The sequence below is a fragment of the Scyliorhinus torazame genome, chromosome 7 (assembly GCF_047496885.1).
Source record: "Scyliorhinus torazame isolate Kashiwa2021f chromosome 7, sScyTor2.1, whole genome shotgun sequence".
In the NCBI taxonomy this organism is placed as follows: domain Eukaryota; kingdom Metazoa; phylum Chordata; class Chondrichthyes; order Carcharhiniformes; family Scyliorhinidae; genus Scyliorhinus; species Scyliorhinus torazame.
Window position 1 is genome coordinate 113,687,111 of NC_092713.1, and position 19,288 is coordinate 113,706,398.

The 19,288-nt window shown below is 45.0% G+C and overlaps 1 protein-coding gene across 1 annotated transcript in view; it reads right to left on the minus strand.

The window, feature by feature from the left end:
* LOC140427353 (P-selectin-like) overlaps window positions 1-18,774 on the minus strand; it is a 136,462-nt gene extending 117,688 nt beyond the window's left edge. The window contains exons 1-11 of the mRNA XM_072512903.1: window positions 18,650-18,774; window positions 15,027-15,120; window positions 8,806-9,198; window positions 8,280-8,387; window positions 6,957-7,142; window positions 6,650-6,832; window positions 5,770-5,955; window positions 3,023-3,208; window positions 2,446-2,631; window positions 742-927; window positions 165-350 (exon numbers count right to left, since the gene is read on the minus strand). Coding sequence (XP_072369004.1) covers window positions 165-350; window positions 742-927; window positions 2,446-2,631; window positions 3,023-3,208; window positions 5,770-5,955; window positions 6,650-6,832; window positions 6,957-7,142; window positions 8,280-8,387; window positions 8,806-9,198; window positions 15,027-15,108 — 1,882 coding nt within the window. The 5' untranslated portion in view covers window positions 15,109-15,120; window positions 18,650-18,774. The remainder of the gene's footprint in view (window positions 1-164; window positions 351-741; window positions 928-2,445; window positions 2,632-3,022; window positions 3,209-5,769; window positions 5,956-6,649; window positions 6,833-6,956; window positions 7,143-8,279; window positions 8,388-8,805; window positions 9,199-15,026; window positions 15,121-18,649) is intronic.
* Window positions 18,775-19,288: the final 514 nt, after the last annotated feature.

Consider the following 19,288-nt stretch of genomic DNA (forward strand, 5'->3'; position numbering starts at 1 on the left):
ATGATCTCAGCAGCATTATCAGGAATTTAATAGAATTATGCCAGTTGCAGTATTGCTATACTCAGAACAAACCTGGGACCCCAGGTTCAAATGTTGGGTTTTGTTGGGTTGAGATCACTTTTATCTTTACATCTCTTTCATCTTTAGATTCTATTTGCCATTACCTTCACAGTTGGGGATGGGCGCTGACCATTTTCCAAATGACCCACACTCCAGTCTGTCTGATCCGCGGAGCTCAAACCCTTCAGCACAGCTGAAGTCACATGTAGAGTTGTAACTGAACGTTCCAATAGGATGAGAACAGTCCATTTTCCCTTGTCTCGGAATCACCAGACTTTCACATTCCACAGCTGAAACAAACGTCAAACAATAAGTCCACATAAATAAATAGAAAAGCCCCCACTCAACATAATGCATCTGAAACCCTGTCTATTGAGTAATTCACAAGTTTCTACTTTTCGTTCCTTGGAAAATCAGCTTTCCAGCATCTCATGGGCTTTTAGCCGAACAAGTGGCATTGAGAAAGTACAAGCACCGTGAAAGGCAGGATGAGAGTGAGTATTGGTGATTAGAAAAGATAGAACATCAGGAAAGTACTGAGCAGGTTAGAGAAGGACTGAATGTGGACAGCATCAGAATATAGAGGGAGGAGTGATAGTGAACAGAGAAATCCTTGCAGTCCCAGGTGGACTGTGGCTAATTATATGTGGATGGATTTGTTAGTATAATGTCACACTCTACCTTCACAGGTGGGAATGGGCGCTGACCATTCTCCTGATGTCCCACACTCCAGTCTGTCTGATCCTCGCAGCTCAAACCCTTCAGCACAGCTGAAGTCACATGTTGAGTTGTAACTGAATGTTCCAATAGGATGAGAACAGTTCTTGAATCCAGGGTTGGAAATTTCGAGTGCTTCACATTTTAAAGCTGAAATATCAAATATAATGCATAGTTAATTATGTCAAGCATGTGACTTTGGATAGTAAGCTGGGATTTAATGCGGAGGTGGTGGCCCTGCCCATCAGCTGGGAAATCAGGAGAAAACCTGCCTCTGTTGTCATATGAACATACAAACTAGAAGCAGAACTATCCCTTCGGGCCTGCCTCACCATTCAATCAGATCGTGGCTGCTCTGTTTAGTTGAGTTTCACATTCCCCATCTAAACTCGATGATCTTTGATTCCTATCCCACAAGAGACTATCTATCGCTGCCTTAAAAGTATTCACTGACCCCACCACCACCACCTTCTGAGGCAGAGTGTTCCAGAGTCGCACAAACTCTCTGAGAGAAAATCATAGGGCTGGATTTTCCGGTCCGCCAGCCACGTACCATTCGCTGTCAGTGGGATTCTACCTTCCCGCTGCTTGTCAATGGGATTACCCATTGTAAGCATTTCGGTCCAGATTTACCTCAATCAAGTCACCCCTCACTCATCTAAACTTCAGCGGAAATAAGCCCAGTCTGTCTAACCTATCCTCATACGACAACCCGCTCATTCCAAGCATCAATCCAGTGAACCTTCTCTGAACCACCAGGCGCATTTATATCCTTCTTTAAATAAGGAGACCAGAACTGAACACAGTCCTGGAATCCAGAAACTCTGCTCAGGCACCCAATCACTCTTTCAGACACTGCTTTCTAATGTAACAACTCCCCATGTAAATATAACCATTATCTCATCTCACTGCTGACTTCTTTTGCCAATAAGATTAAGCTTTACTGTAGGGTTTTGCACAGAATTTGAGCCAGACACCAATTGGTTGCAATAATTCTCTTCAATGTCATAAAGCAGAGATCAATACATTACCGTGATGAGATGTAATGTACTGTCACAAATAATCCATTCAGTTATTGGACTGACTCAGACATGCTATTCCCCTTTCCTTGCTTTTTTATCCTTTTCTCAGTTGGTTAGCTGGGTAGGTGTTAGGTTGCACCCAGCATTTACATCCACTTTCTCAAACTAAGTTTCTCTTTCCACTATCTGCTAACTCTTTTAAGGATCTAATCCCCATGCTCAGGCCTCTAACCCATTTTGTGTGCATGGCTGGAGGCAAATGGACCTCTCTCTGGACCTTCTTGGTTACATGGACTCGGTGGAGAGAATACAACCTGGTAGGTAGTTGAAAATCATGGCCAGTGTCATCATAGTACGCGGCTTTCAAATCTAGGTCACCCCAATTTATATAAATGTATAAAATGTCTTCCCCCTCCACCCAGGGGCTCCAGAGGTAATGACTGTCACTGCACTATTTGTCACTATTACTAGTTTTCCTAGTAATTCACAGTTCTTTTATTTATACTGAGATAGATTGTCTAGTTAAATTTACTCATTACCTCGCTCAGGCTCCCACTGTGACTTCTAATTCCTCTTTTCAGCTTTTAAAATCTCCTGCCTGCCTTAGTTGGTCCAAATGTTTCTTTAATGCTTAAAAATCAATTACCTTCACAGTTGGGGATGGGCGCTGACCATTTTCCAAATGACCCACACTCCAGTCTGTCTGATCCGCGGAGCTCAAACCCTTCAGCACAGCTGAAGTCACATGTAGAGTTGTAACTGAACGTTCCAATAGGATGAGAACAGTCCATTTTCCCTTGTCTCGGAATCACCAGACTTTCACATTTCACAGCTGAAACAAACGTCAAACAATAAGTCCACATAAATAAATAGAAAAGCTCCCACTCAACATAATGCATCTGAAACCCTGTCTATTGAGTAATTCACAAGTTTCTACTTTTCGTTCCTTCGAAAATCAGCTTCCCAGCATCTCATGGGCTTTTAGCTGAACAAGTGGCATTGAGAAAGTACAAGCACCGTGAAAGGCAGGATGAGAGTGAGTATTGGTGATTAGAAAAGATAGAACATCAGGAAAGTACTGAGCAGGTTAGAGAAGGACTGAATGTGGACAGCATCAGAATATAGAGGGAGGAGTGATAGTGAACAGAGAAATCCTTGCAGTCCCAGGTGGACTGTGGCTAATTATATGTGGATGGATTTGTTAGTATAATGTCACACTCTACCTTCACAGGTGGGAATGGGCGCTGACCATTCTCCTGATGTCCCACACTCCAGTCTGTCTGATCCTCGCAGCTCAAACCCTTCAGCACAGCTGAAGTCACATGTTGAGTTGTAACTGAATGTTCCAATAGGATGAGAACAGTTCTTGAATCCAGGGTTGGAAATTTCGAGTGCTTCACATTTTAAAGCTGAAATATCAAATATAATGCATAGTTAATTATGTCAAGCATGTGACTTTGGATAGTAAGCTGGGATTTAATGTGGAGGTGGTGGCCCTGCCCATCAGCTGGGAAATCAGGAGAAAACCTGCCTCTGTTGTCATATGAACATACAAACTAGAAGCAGAACTATCCCTTCGGGCCTGCCTCACCATTCAATCAGATCGTGGCTGCTCTGTTTATGTTGCGTTTCACATTCCCCGTCTACACTCGATGACCTTTGATTCCTGTCCCACAAGAGACTATCTATCGCTGCCTTAAAAGTATTCACTGACCCCACCACCACCACCTTCTGAGGCAGAGTGTTCCAGAGTCGCACAAACTCTCTGAGAGAAAATCATAGGGCTGGATTTTCCGGTCCGCCAGCCACGTACCATTCGCTGTCAGTGGGATTCTACCTTCCCGCTGCTTGTCAATGGGATTACCCATTGTAAGCATTTCGGTCCAGATTTACCTCAATCAAGTCACCCCTCACTCATCTAAACTTCAGCGGAAATAAGCCCAGTCTGTCTAACCTATCCTCATACGACAACCCGCTCATTCCAAGCATCAATCCAGTGAACCTTCTCTGAACCACCAGGCGCATTTATATCCTTCTTTAAATAAGGAGACCAGAACTGAACACAGTCCTGGAATCCAGAAACTCTGCTCAGGCACCCAATCACTCTTTCAGACACTGCTTTCTAATGTAACAACTCCCCATGTAAATATAACCATTATCTCATCTCACTGCTGACTTCTTTTGCCAATAAGATTAAGCTTTACTGTAGGGTTTTGCACAGAATTTGAGCCAGACACCAATTGGTTGCAATAATTCTCTTCAATGTCATAAAGCAGAGATCAATACATTACCGTGATGAGATGTAATGTACTGTCACAAATAATCCATTCAGTTATTGGACTGACTCAGACATGCTACTCCCCTTTCCTTGCTTTTTTATCCTTTTCTCAGTTGGTTAGCTGGGTAGGTGTTAGGTTGCACCCAGCATTTACATCCACTTTCTCAAACTAAGTTTCTCTTTCCACTATCTGCTAACTCTTTTAAGGATCTAATCCCCATGCTCAGGCCTCTAACCCATTTTGTGTGCATGGCTGGAGGCAAATGGACCTCTCTCTGGACCTTCTTGGTTACATGGACTCGGTGGAGAGAATACAACCTGGTAGGTAGTTGAAAATCATGGCCAGTGTCATCATAGTACGCGGCTTTCAAATCTAGGTCACCCCAATTTATATAAATGTATAAAATGTCTTCCCCCTCCACCCAGGGGCTCCAGAGGTAATGACTGTCACTGCACTATTTGTCTTCCTAGTTTTCCTAGTAATTCACAGTTCTTTTATTTATACTGAGATAGATTGTCTAGTTAGATTTACTCATTACCTCGCTCAGGCTCCCACGGTGACTTCTAATTCCTCTTTTCAGCTTTTAAAATCTCCTGCCTGCCTTAGTTGGTCCAAATGTTTCTTTAATGCTTAAAAATCAATTACTATGGGCACCTACGCTCACACATGAGACATGTTCCATAGAAGTCATAGAGACCCTACAGTGCAGAAGGAAGTCATTCAGCCCATCAAGTCTGCACCGAACCTGAGAAAGAGCACCCTACCTAGGCCCAATCCCCCACCCCATCCCAATTACCCCACCTAACCTGTACATCTTTGAACACTAAGAGGCAATTTAGAATGGCCACTCCACCTAACCTGCACATCTTTGGACTGTGGGAGGAAACCCGAACACCTGGGGAAACCCACGCAGACACGGGAAGGGTGTACAAACTCCACACAGAGTCACCGAAGTCTGGGATTGAACCCAGGTCTCTGGCGCTATGAGGCAGCAGTGCTAACCACTGTGCCACCAATATGGTGTTGATGCAGCATGAAATTTAAATGTTTGATAGCTAAGTGTTAACTTCCAGTCAACACTTGCCTCCCAAGTACTCAAGCTAAGGCACTCTTTCCACTTCTTTCTCCCTCTGCTATTCATCATCATAAATTCCTTCTCCTTTATACATCTTTATCTTGGCGATGTGAACTAATGGATCCAATCATTCTTTCTTTCATTTTACCCAACTAAGTTTCTCTGCTTCCACATTGTTCCCAGTTAACATCTTACAGAGACATTCTGTTTTTCTGCCCTCTCTGCATCTTGTGATCCTGTCAAATCCAATGTTCAACTTTTTAATTGCAGACATTACAGTTTAGTCCACCTTCACACTGGTGCAGCCAAGGCAGTTTATTCATACAATTCAACAGCTTAGTTTAGTCATTGACAAATACTTTTCAAGATACACTAGCTTGTCTAGCTTGCTGATTTTAAATGAATACTCACATTGTTATATATTTAAAATTATTCAGGTTAGCATATTGTCGAATGCAAAATTGTCTAGGTAGTAAGTAAACAGATTAACTCATAATATTCTTACACTATCAATCCCAACTTCTCTAATCTCCCACTTCACTATATATATGTGTATAATTTTAGCATACTTTTCAACATTTTTCCTTTTTAATCTTTAGATTTTATTTGCCATTACCTTCACAGGTGGGAATGGGCACTGACCATTCTCCTGATGTCCCACATTCCAGTCTGTCTGATCCGCGGAGCTCAAATCCTTCAGCACAGCTGAAGTCACATGTAGAGTTGTAACTGAACGTTCCAATAGGATGAGAACAGTCCATTTTCCCTTGCCTCGGAATCACCAGACTTTCACATTTCACAGCTGAAACAAACATCAAACAATAAGTCCACATAAATAAATAGAAAAGCTCCCACTCAACATAGTATCTGAAACCCTGTCTATTGAGTAATTCACAAGTTTCTACTTTTCGTTCCTTGGAAAATCAGCTTTCCAGCATCTCATGGGCTTTTAGCCGAACGAGTGGCATTGAGAAAGTACAACCACTGTAAAAGGCAGGATGAGAGTGAGTGTGGTATTGGTGATTAGAAAAGATGGAATATCAGGAAAGTACTGAGCAGGTCAGAGAAGAACTGAGCGTGTGGCACAGTAGCACAGTGGTTAGCATTGTTGCTTCACAGCTCCAGGGACCTGGGTTTGATTCGCGGTTTAGGTCACTGTCTGTACAGAATCTGCACGTTCTCCCCGTGTCTGCGCAGGTTTTCTCCGGGTGCTCCGGATTCTTCCCTCAAGTCCCGAAAGACATGCCTGTTAGATGAATTGGACATTCTGAATTCTCCCTTAGTGTACCCGAACAGGCTCCATAGTGTGGCGACGAGGGGATCTTGACAGTAGCTTCATTGCAGTGTTAATGTAAACCTACTTGTGACACTAATAAGGTGGACAGCATCAGAAAATAGAGGGAAGGGTGACAATGAACAGAGAAACGCTTACAGTCCCATGTGGATTGTGGCTAATTACGTGTGTATGGATTCCTTAGGATAATTTTGCACTCTACCTTCACAGTTAGGGATGGGCGCTGACCATTCTCCAGATGTCCCACACTCCAGTCTGTCTGATCCTCGGAGCTCAAACCCTTCAGCACAGCTAAAGTCGCATGTTGAGTTGTAACTGAAATCTTCGATGGGATGAGAACAGTTCTTGAATCCTTGAGGAACCACCAGGTCTCCACATCTTACAACTAAAACACATAAATTATGAAATTGAACATACTCTTAAATACCCTCCACCATAAATGTCTTTAACATGTTAAATTTTGATTCTGACTTTTCTCTTCCTTTTAGTGGGTATTGTTTGTGATATACCTTCGCAGCTGGGTGTCTCTGCTGTCCACATCCCTGTTGCATTGCACCGGAGATCCTGTGACCCCTGCAGTGTAAACCCTGCTGCACATTGGAATTCACATGTGGAGTCAAAGCTGAAGTTTCCATGAGGATGGGTGCAATTCATAGTCGCTTGGTCAGGAACATTGAGAGTGGCACACTGTTCAGCTGGACAGGAGGGATTGGCAAATGTGTTAGTTATTGTGTTACGATTTTCTTTTATATATTTGCATAAAAATCCATTTATGAAATTAGATCTAGGCTCACCAGTTTAATCCTTCAGAAGACAAACTTGGGACTGATATTTGGAAACTATTTTTCACACAGATTAAACAATGCATGAAATGGATTGCCAGACATAGCAGTGGAAAATTAAACTCGGAAACTATTTAAGAAGTAGTTGTGTAATCTTTTTGGCTAAGATCAAGTATAGTATCTGCTCTGCCTTTTGGCTCAGATCTGTTATGTCTCTCTTGTGAGGACCATGAATTGGATTCAATTTGAATCTGAATTGTTTTTTGGAGCAGGCGAGGAGCTGGATTAGGAGTTTACCCCTGTCCACACTCTGAGCCCTGGCTTTGGAACTCAGAAAAAGTCATTTAAAAAAAAGAAGTAATTGTGTTGTAATATTGGAGAAAGGGCATTCGGGACATTCTGGATGGATGTCCTGCAATGGACTGAGGATGTAATTCATACATAGTTATGATGCAGTCTTCACAATTTGTCTTAGAACTGAATAATAGTTTGAATGTTTTCATGGTGCTTTCTGAATATTTTGGGAGTAATTTCTGAACTTGCTTGCATATTGTCATTGACTTCTCATATGAAGGAATGACCTCTTCAGTCTATGATGTTTCAACTGGTCTAAACTGTGGCAGCAATAGAGACTTAAACATTGGGCCCTGGTTCTCAGAAACTGGACAGAGAAGGGTTGGGGCCTGGGTGATCAACCTGACCTTGTTTCCACTCACAACCTACAGTCTCCTGCTGAAAACTAAGCACATATTGACATGGAGTAAGGCAAGACCATCCCAGGCTTTTGGATTAACAAAGGAAGAAAGATCACGGGGGTGAAATGGTGTTGGTTGGGTTGCAGCCATGTAACCAAAGCCAATAATGATTTCCCATTAAAACAAGATGAGGAGAAAAAAATCCATAGGCCAAAAAACTGATAAGCTTGACAACCATTCAAATTCAGGTTACTGATGAGTGGAGAAAGTTAATTCAATATATACCTCCAATAATTGGTCTTTTTTTTTTAACACCAGTCAGTTCACACTCTCTGTGAAGGTAATATCCCCTTACCATGTTCACACTCTCGCCCATAGAATCCATCATTGCATTCACATGTGTAGTTTCCAATATTCTCGACACATTCGCCATGACCACTACATGAAGTGGGAGTGCATGAAGCTAAAGAAGATAAGATGATTTAGAAATCAGTGCACATTAACACCCTTTGCACATAAAAAAGAACATTAATATAAGCTCCTCTTAGAATCAATACAATAGTGACATTGTCACAATGAACACTGTATTTAAATAATTAAATTTTATCATATATACAGGGTAATTAAGGAATATTTTACCAAGTGAAAATTACATAGGATTATTTTAATGCCTAATCTCATATTTAGACATTAATCCCGTTCTATTTAGAGAGGACACTTGAATAATGCACCAATGTTGGATCAAGAGACTGTGAAGGATCTTTTTTGCAGTAATTCAGGATTTGTTTAAAATCTTCAAATGTGACTCTGAGATTAGGCATGATTGTAGTGATAACCCAGGGCATTCATTAAAATAATCTCTGGTTAATTTGTCATCTTACCTTTGTAACACAAAGGTCTTTTCTTCTTATTACAGTTGATATCGTTCCACTTCCCTGTATCTATGGACCTTTTAATGTACATTTCTACACAGTCTTCATTCCCATCTGTTCCCTGATTATTCGGTTCATTTTGAGCCCAGTTCTCTGCTTCTTTGGTGAGAGGTTTGTTAGTACCAACCCAGGTCCAAACGCCATTTATTTTCCTTATTCCAATCCAGTAGTAATAATTTGCCTGAGGTATGAAATTATTCAAATGCTCAATTTCTCTAGCATTTTGGATTGCAACTAGATCTGTGTAATATTGTTGACAGAAACGTCTTGCATTTTCCCAGGCCATATTTTCGTCAACATATTCATAGGTCCAGCCTTGGATTCTTCCCAGAAGCATTAGTTCTGTAAAGAAAAGAACAATTCAGATTGTCATGATATTCAAACACACACATCATGATGGACACACTAACAGGCAAATCAGAGTACACAACACCACAACCAATCACAGACAAGAACACCAACCACATAAAAAGCACGAGCACGACACCTGGAGGTCAGTAGGTCTGGGGAGAAGGAAGCATGAAAGAGCTGTTGAAACACCACAAGCAGGGAGCCCCCCACGTGCAGAGTGCAAAGACCAAGTTGTAAATAGCAAGTTTAAATAAACAAGTGTTGTACCATATGCAACTGTGTTGGCTCTTCTGTGTGTTAGAACACCCAACACCACATGGTACAGGAGTGGATCGATACCTGCCTACCAACCTGCCATTCTGGACATGGACCACACCGGCAAACCGCAGCCGATGCAAGTCACGGGGAACCTAGGCACCAACTGGAAGCTCTACAGGCAGCGATTTGACCTGTACATCCGTGCCACCGAAAAACAGAATGTCTCGGATGATTCGAAGATTGCAATGCTCCTCTTCTACGCAGGCCCCCACCCAAATGATGTCTTTAATTCACTGGTGTTCGAGGAAGGCGAAAACCAGGCCAAATATGACACGGTCATCCTCAAAATGGACCAGCACTTTCAAACTGAAGTAAACGAAACTTTCGAAAGATACATCTTTCAGCAACGCCTGCAAGGTAAGGAGGAGCTTTTTCAACCCTTTTTGACGCACCTCCGGATTCTGGCGCAGTCCTGCGGTTACGGCACCACCACAGAGTCCATGATCAGGGACCAGATTGTTTTTGGCGTTGCCTCCAGTGGCCTACGCCAGCAGCTTCTTAAAATAAAGAGCCTCACCTTAGCGTCTGCTGTGGAAGCCTGTGTCCTCCATGAAAATGCGACCTGCCGTTTTGCCCGATTCCAGGCGTCCGAGTTGGCACGGAGGGGGTCCCCAGCCGTCGAATCGGCAAGCCAGGCCGCCCACGACGTTGAACGCATCCAGGCCGTCGATTACTTCCCGACCCACGGCCCGGACGACAGCGGCCGCTTCCCGCGCTTTTCGCGGTCTCCCGCGCAGGTGCGCGCCAAGAATAACGGCCACAACGAGGGACGCACTGCGCAGGCGCGCCCACCGCAAGATCGCACTGCGCATGCGCAGTGGCGCAACGAACGCCGTGACGTCATGACGTGCAGCAAGTGTGGAGGTCTACACTTAAAAGGGCAATGTCCTGCAAAATACCAACAGTGCAACAGATGTGCCATGATAGGCCACTACGCAGCCCGCTGTCGTGCGGCTCAACCCATGGATCCGGCGCATCCTCGACAACCTCGCACACGAGTCAGGACCGTCCAGCCCACGCATCAAGACTTCCAGTTAAGTGATGCAGATGACCAGGATGACTTCAGAGTTGCCGTCATTGATGTCAACAAGGTCAATGCCATCAATCCAGACGATGAGTGGTGTGCCACCCTGACGGTCAACCGATCGCGCGTCGCCTTCCGTCTGGACACCGGCGCATCCGCCAACCTGATTGCTTACTCTGCAGTCCAGGCCATGAAGGTCAAACCACTCATCACACCATCCCGGCTTAAGATGGTTGACTATAACGGGAACGTTATCCCGTCCGTAGGATCTTGCCAGCTACAGGTGACTCACAAGAGGTACACGGCCACACTCCCCTTCGAAGTTGTGGGCTCATCAAAGGACTCGTTACTGGGCGCACAAGCGTGTAAGGTCCTTCACCTGGTACAGCGCATCATGTCTCTCTCTCCAGATGAGATATCCGACTTCCCGGATGCTGAGTTCCACGCGAATCTCCATTCCCTCCTCGCTCACAACCAGGAGGTTTTTGAAGGCATGGGGACATTGCCACACACGTACAAGATTCGACTCAGACCGGACGCCATCCCTGTCGTTCACGCACCTCGCAGGGTTCCTGCGCCTCTCAAAGACCGCCTCAAGGCACAACTGCAGATTCTTCAGGACCAAGGGGTCCTATCCAAGGTCACGGAGCCCACGCCATGGGTCAGCTCCATGGTCTGTGTAAAGAAGCCCTCTGGCGAGCTCCGTATATGTATAGATCCAAAAGATCTGAACAACAACATCATGCGGGAACACTATCCCATCCCAAAACGAGAAGACCTCACCAGCGAGATGGCGCGAGCCAACATATTCACTAAATTGGATGCGTCCAAAGGATTCTGGCAGATCCAACTGGACCCGGCCAGCCGAAGACTATGCACATTCAACACCCCTTTTGGCAGATTCTGCTACAACCGGATGCCATTCGGCATCATTTCGGCATCTGAAGTATTCCACCGCATTATGGAGCAGATGATGGAAGGCATCGAAGGGGTACGTGTATATGTGGACGATATCATCATTTGGTCCACCACTCCGCAGGAACACATGCATCGTCTTCGACGTGTCTTCACCCGCATACGGCAAAATGGCCTGCGTCTCAACCGTGCGAAGTGTGCTTTCGGCCAGACGGAGCTGAAATTCCTCGGGGACCACATCTCAAGGTCCGGGGTCCGTCCCGATGCAGACAAGGTTAGCGCCATCACAGCCATGCCACGACCGGCTGACAAGAAGGCTGTCTTAAGATTCCTGGGCATGGTCAACTTCCTTGGGAAGTTCATTCCCAACCTGGCTTCTCATACAACAAACATGCGCCATCTCGTAAAAAAATCGACGGAATTCAACTGGCACCAGTCGCATCAGCAGGAATGGGAGGAGCTCAAGCACAAACTGGTCACGGCACCAGTGCTGGCCTTCTTTGACGCGACTCGCCCTACAAAGATCTCAACAGACGCCAGCCAATCTGGTATTGGAGCGGTACTCCTGCAAAAAGACAGCACGTCGTCATGGGCCCCGGTTGCGTATGCCTCACGAGCCATGACCCCTACCGAACAGCGCTACGCGCAAATCGAAAAAGAATGCCTGGGCTTGTTAACTGGACTGGACAAGTTCCACGACTATGTGTATGGCCTGCCACGATTCACGGTCGAAACTGACCACCGCCCCCTGGTCAACATCATTAACAAAGACCTGAACGACATGACTCCTCGCCTCCAGCGCATCTTACTCAAACTCAGGAGGTACGATTTTGAACTGATCTACACTCCGGGGAAGGAACTCATAGTGGCGGACACTCTTTCCCGAGCAGTGAGCACACCACCAGATGCGGAGGGGTTCGTGCGTCAAATTGAGGCACACGTGACTCTGACAGCAGCAAATATGCCAGCTGATGATCCTTGTCTGGCCCACATACGCGCAGAGACGGCGACTGACCCTCTGCTGCAGCGAGTGATGCGCCACATGACGGAAGGGTGGCTAAAAGGGCAGTGCCCCCAGTTTTACAATGTGCGAGATGATCTCACCAATATAGACGGGGTCCTTATGAAATCGCATAGGATCGTCATTCCACACAGTGTGCGCCAGATGATTCTTCGTCAACTACACGAAGGCCACTTGGGTGTCGAAAAATGCAGACGAAGGGCCCGGGCGGCGGTATATTGGCCGGGTATTAATGAAGACATAGCCAACATGGTGCTCAACTGCACAACCTGTCAGAGGTTTCAGCCGGCGCAACCTCCGGAAACACTTCTACCACACGAGATGGTGACGTCCCCCTGGGCGAAGGTGGGTGTTGACCTATTTCACGCGCTCGGCAGAGATTACATTGTTATTATAGACTACTTCTCAAACTACCCGGAAGTCATGCCTCTCCATGATCTGACGTCGTCCGCAGTCATTGGGGCCTGCAAGGAAACGTTTGCTCGCCATGGCATTCCAAGGACTGTCATGTCAGACAATGGACCTTGTTTTGCCAGCCGTGAATGGTCGTCCTTTGCCGCAGCATATGGTTTCACTCATGTGACATCCAGCCCTCTGCATCCACAATCGAACGGGAAGGCTGAAAAGGGTGTCCACATCGCAAAGCGGCTCCTGTGCAAGGCGGCTGATGCCGGATCGGACTTTAACCTTGCCTTGCTGGCCTATCGATCGGCCCCGTTATCCACGGGCCTCTCGCCAGCGCAGCTACTAATGGGTCGCTCCCTCAGGACGACGGTACCTTCCGTCCTGGCACCGACAACAGACCATGAGGCGGTTCTTCGGGACATGCAACTGCAGCGTGATCGCCAGAAAGGTCGGTACGACACACGAGCGACGGACCTGCCCCCCCTGTCCTCCGGAGACAAAGTACGCGTCCATCAACCGTATGGTGGCTGGTCAGCACCGGCCGAAGTCCTCCGACAAGTGGCTCCCCGCTCGTTCCTGGTTCGCATGCCGGATGGTTCCGTGCGTCGCCGCAATCGGCGCGCCCTTCGCCGACTTCCACGTTCACAGCCACACAACACGCCAGATCCTCAACAGGCTTCCGAGGATGACTTTGTGGAGCTGCCGCACATCACGCCCTTTCCATCGCCACCCATGGCCATGCCTGCACAGCAGCCGGTGGTTCTTGATCCACCCTTAAGGCGGTCAACCCGAATTCGTCGCAAACCCATTAGAATGGACTTATAATACAGTTCATATGTTTAATAAGTTGGACAATTTTACATGATAACCTGTTGTTGTTTATCGTTCCAGATGTCGTCTGACTGGACAACTGTTCAAAATTTTTTTTCTTCTTCTCTCGTTCGCATTTCTGTTATGTTATGGTACAACTGGATTCATGTGACGCACTCGACATCGCCCCATGTACATAGTTCCGTCATAGACACATGCTGCACACGACACACACACACTCTTAGATGCACTCACGTCACGATCATATTTATTACCACGTAGGCACATATCTTTGTAAAAAGGGGGGATGTCATGATATTCAAACACACACATCATGATGGACACACTAACAGGCAAATCAGAGTACACAACACCACAACCAATCACAGACAAGAACACCAACCACATAAAAAGCACGAGCACGACACCTGGAGGTCAGTAGGTCTGGGGAGAAGGAAGCATGAAAGAGCTGTTGAAACACCACAAGCAGGGAGCCCCCCACGTGCAGAGTGCAAAGACCAAGTTGTAAATAGCAAGTTTAAATAAACAAGTGTTGTACCATATGCAACTGTGTTGGCTCTTCTGTGTGTTAGAACACCCAACACCACACAGATGACTGAGTACTATAAGACCATAAGACATAGGAGCAGAATTACACCATTCGGCCCATCGAGTCCGCTCCGCCATTCAATGATGGCTGATATTTGTCTCATCCCCATTCTCCTGCCTTCTCCCCATAACCCCTGATTCCCCCTTATTAATCAAGACCCTATCTATCTCTGTCTTAAAGACACTCAGTGATTTGGCCTCCACAACCTTCTGTGGCAAAGAGTTCCACAGATTCACTACCTTCTGGCTGAAGAAATTCTCCCTCTTCTGTGTTTTAAAGGATCGTCCCTTCAGTCTGAGGCTGTGCGCTATGGTTTTAGTTTTTTCTACTAGTGGAAACATCCTCTCCACGTCCACTCTAACCAGACATCTCAGTATCCTGTAAGTTTCAATAAGATTTCCCCTCATCCTTCTAAACATATTAGCATTTTCCGCACCAACCTCTGGCATTTCTGAGTAAGCCATTGTTTGATGCAAATCATAAGAAACTGGATCTTTATAACCATCAGATAGAGGAGTGAGTGGATTTGGAGGTTCCAGAGGCCTAACCTGCTGAACTATCAAAGTACAGATACTTGTTTGCCAGCTCTTCTAATGTTTCAGAAATAATAGTCGCAACCCAAGACAGTGCATATTAGAATGAAGTATAATAGAATTCACCCATATTGTCAAAAACAGTCTTATTGCAGTTTTTATTCTATCTTACTTATATCTTACCAAGAACAATGATGGTGAAGAACCACAATTGACTTCCTCCCTTCTGAACCAATGGAGATTGTTGCTTTACCTTGTTTGTCATTTTGCTGTCAGCCTACAGAGAACAAACTATGATTAATCATTTTAAGCAGAATCGATCCTGTATGTCATAACCAAGATAAATATGTAATATTGAAGATACACTTCTCATTGTGTAATTTTATTTTAAAATACTAAACCTCGAACATTTTGATCATAGCACTCATCCTTCATGACGTTAAAAACGCGACATTTGAAATGAAGCTTTGCAATGTTTGTATTTTGCTGGTTAACAGCTCCCTTAAAATATGAAAGGGAATTTCATACAAGTATTTTAAGCATCTGTTCACTCTGGGGAAATGTCATACGGAGTCGAAACGCTAACTCTGGGCATGATCTACTGGTTGCGTTGCGCGCTTCCCGACAGCCGTTACGCCTCCCGAGATCTAACCAGATCTCACAAGATGTCGCGATCTGGATCCTGCTCACAATGGGCGTGATCCAATCTCACAGAGTGAAGTTGGCTTAGAAGCTGCCTTCGCCGGATCGACACTCCACCCGGCATCTACTGGTCTCGCCGAGGAGACCCCAGCCGGGCAGTGCTGAGTACCGGTCCCCATAAATGGGGACCAGGCGGAATGCTACCTGGGAGGTGGGGGGGGAGTCAACCAGGTGATCGCAAGCCTCCGGGTGGTCGGCCTGCAGGCAGTGTGACACCCTGGCACTGCTGGTGCCACCCGGGCACCTTGGCACTGACAGCCTGGCAGTGACACCTGGGCACCCTGGCCGTAGCCCCTGATTGCCAGTCTGGAACTGCCAGGGTGCCCAGGTGGCACTGCCAGGTTGGTAGGAGCACTGCCAAGTGCCAGGCTGACATTCCAAGGTGCCAAGCTGGCATTGTGCCTGTGCCGGGGTTTGGGCCAGATGGACCCCTATGTGGAGGGGTGCAGGGGGCCTGACGACCCCAAAGGCGGGTTGGGAATTGTGGGGAATCCAGGGGTTGCATCTTGGGGTCGCGAGAACGTAGCGCCAGTCAAAAATGGCATCCCGATTCCTTCCTGCACTGAAGGGGCGCCGCTCGTCAGAGCTCCTCCGTGCAAGAAATACAGCTAAATGCGGCCTTGACAGGGCATTCCCCACCGGGGCACGAAAACAAGACAGAGTGCCGGTTAATAGTGGGGTCGTTCCCAGGGCTACAAGGCCGGTAATGACCTTACAAATGCCGCCTGGAACTGCACTCTGTTTTAGTTTGGTTAGATCATGTCCTCTGTTTCTCTCTTCACAGATCTGCTGAGTTTTTCCAGCACTTTGCTTTTTAATTTTAGATTTCCAGCATCTGCAGCATTTTGTTTTTATTTCCATTCGCTCAATAAAATTATGAGCGTAACAGCTTAATTTAGTCCGTTCAACTCATAGGTGGAGCCAGGCTTTGGATTGGAACAGTCCTCTTCCTTGATGGGTGATTATTGCTATAATCCCTATCGGGCCGAACACTGAGCAGATGCATGACGGTTATTGCCTTCCTATGAAGAATAACAATTGGCAGCAAAGTTATAGTTGCAACAAATGCAACGTGAAATATGACAGATTTCCAGGCACATCAATAGTTTTTAAGCTGTTTTGATGTTAGGAAAGAACTGATTGTCCCACAAAATGTTAACCAGTCTCTGGGTGTTGGTGGGCGAAGTTGGCACATTGAGCTCAGGGTTGCCCTACCCCAACCATTAACACATAGGTAACAGTTGAGGCTACTGGCTCCACATGTCTCGAAGGCGATACTGCGATACTAATCTGCAGTTAAGTCAGTATCTGTGCAAGGGCCCCGACTTAGCTAAGAAAATTCATATCAAGAGTTAGCATCTACAGCATAAATATCACTGAGGTTTGGATAGTACAGATACCAAAATTTACATTGGTTACAAACCTGTTCATAGAATTTTTAATAGAATTTATAGTGCAGAAGGAGGCCATTCGGCACATCGAATCTGCACCAGCTCTTGGAAAGAGTACTCCACTTAAGCCCACACCTCCACCCTATCCCAGTAAATCAGTAACCCCACCTAACCTAAGGGCAATTTAATATGGCCAATCCACCTAACCTGCACATCTTTGGACGGTGGGAGGAAACCGAAGCACCTGGAGTAAACCCACGCTGACATGGGGAGAATGTGCAGACTCCGCACATGTAGTGACCCAGGCTGGGAATCGAACCTGAGACCCTGGAGCTGTGAAGCAACTATGCTAACCACTATGTTACCCTGCCGCCCCTGTAGCTGTTCATGTGACCACAGTGTTCATATATACAGATGACTAACAGCCCCTTGAAATCAGTTCTAATCATGACATGAATTAAAAGTTGGAAGAAGGATTTGTCAATACTATTTTGTTACAATTTTCAGAGTAGAAAACATGGGGGAACAAATCTTAAGCTTCTACTGAAAAATAACCAAAATAAATCATTGGATTTCATAGTTGAATTTATAACAATTTTGCCTTACATTTTACATGACTAATTATCCTCAGAGCCTAGTGTAGCAGATTTGAAGTCAGCTGGTTTGTACCAACCTGTGTATTACGGTAAGATTTTAGACCCTCTTAGCATCCCCGCCACCCCCCCACCCCCCCCCCCCCCGCCCCCCGCCACCCCCTCCACCACCACCACACCAGCAACAGCGGCAGGAATATCAGACCTTTCTTACAATGACCATCACTTACTTTAATTATTTAATTAGCCGAATAATTACTCTTGAAATGTTATTTACTGTCTTTTTTATGATTTATTTTCCTCCTGCAGAAAATACTTTGTTTCTGTTAAATAAAAAAGTCTCTTCCTCACTGTAGTCATATAAAGATAGACTGTGAAACTGACACCACAATATGAGCAAAACTGAATTCCATGAGCCCCCAATTTGCAAGAAATTAAAATATGACAGCTTCAACATTTTTGTATCTGTCATTAAATTTCCTGGGGACTACGAGTATGTCTAACTTTAATAGGGGGAAAGATTTCACAATAGATTGAAAACATTTTAAATAGAGTTTGAATCAAGTCTAATATTTTTCCTAAACAATACATATTTTGCATCAAATCATATCACAATTTTAAGCCTGAGCAGTTTGATTCTGACTTATTGATCAATGCCATTAACGGACACTGATGACCATTTTGACCATAGTAGGTCAGAATATTTGCTGTTTTCTTTCTTCCTTTAATTCCCCTTAGTTGTTCTTTATTTGGGTTAAAGGTTAAGGTACCATGTTTGGCTTCAATATGCTGGACTCAGGAGAAGATAAATCCACCAGAATTCCCAATCCTGACTGCTTTCCAGTAACTTCTACTGGATAGTACCTTGTGTAGTCTTTGGATGAGGAGATGTGACCCCACAATAGTGTTGCCCAGATAGTCGAATAGCCTGTTTAGGATCACATGGGAAGTGAGGCAATTTGGCCAAAATACTAGAAGACCCATGTATCACACTTCAGGAGATGAAGCCATAAAAAGGAGGAGAAAAGAGCCTTTCTCTTTCAAAGAAAAATGCTTGATCAAACTATTGAAAATATTGCATACAATAGACAAACCAGTCTTTCACTTTATTCTGGCTTACCTTAGCAGTTTCAGGCTCAGATCACTTCTGTTGATCCTGGCACTCTACAAATGCTCAGTTGAAAGTTGAATGAATGTTGAATGATGTTTCTGGCTGTCTCTCTGTAGAGGAAAGGAGCAGTGCCTGAAAAGGTTATCGTTGCTGAGTGACACTTTCACTGCAGCTGCTAGCTAACTTTATATCCCCATTCATGCTCGCAATTGCACAACTTCCTGGCCTTCCCAGAAAATTCCCTGTGACGTTGTCTCATTATAATAAAATAGACAAAACTCCACTCTTGAATACCCCGAGGTATAAGGCTGGATATCAAAGATTTTTATCTTTTGCTTCTTATGAAATATGTGTAGACATCATTTTAAAGTATTTTCCGACATGATTTTCTCATTTTCTGAGCAATTTTTCAATGAAACTAGAAGCATAATAAAAAATAATAGCACATCCAAATATATCGTAACTGAGCTGAGTGCTAGAAAGAGGAATTTACTTTCTAACAAATGTCAGAAATTATAACAATAGAGTCAGACTCTGCCTCAATGCCCCACAGCTACCAGGATTTTTTAAATTGTCAACTCCATATTTGAACCTCTCAATCAGGTTTTCACCCTACCACATGCACTGAATATAGTCTAATCAAAGACA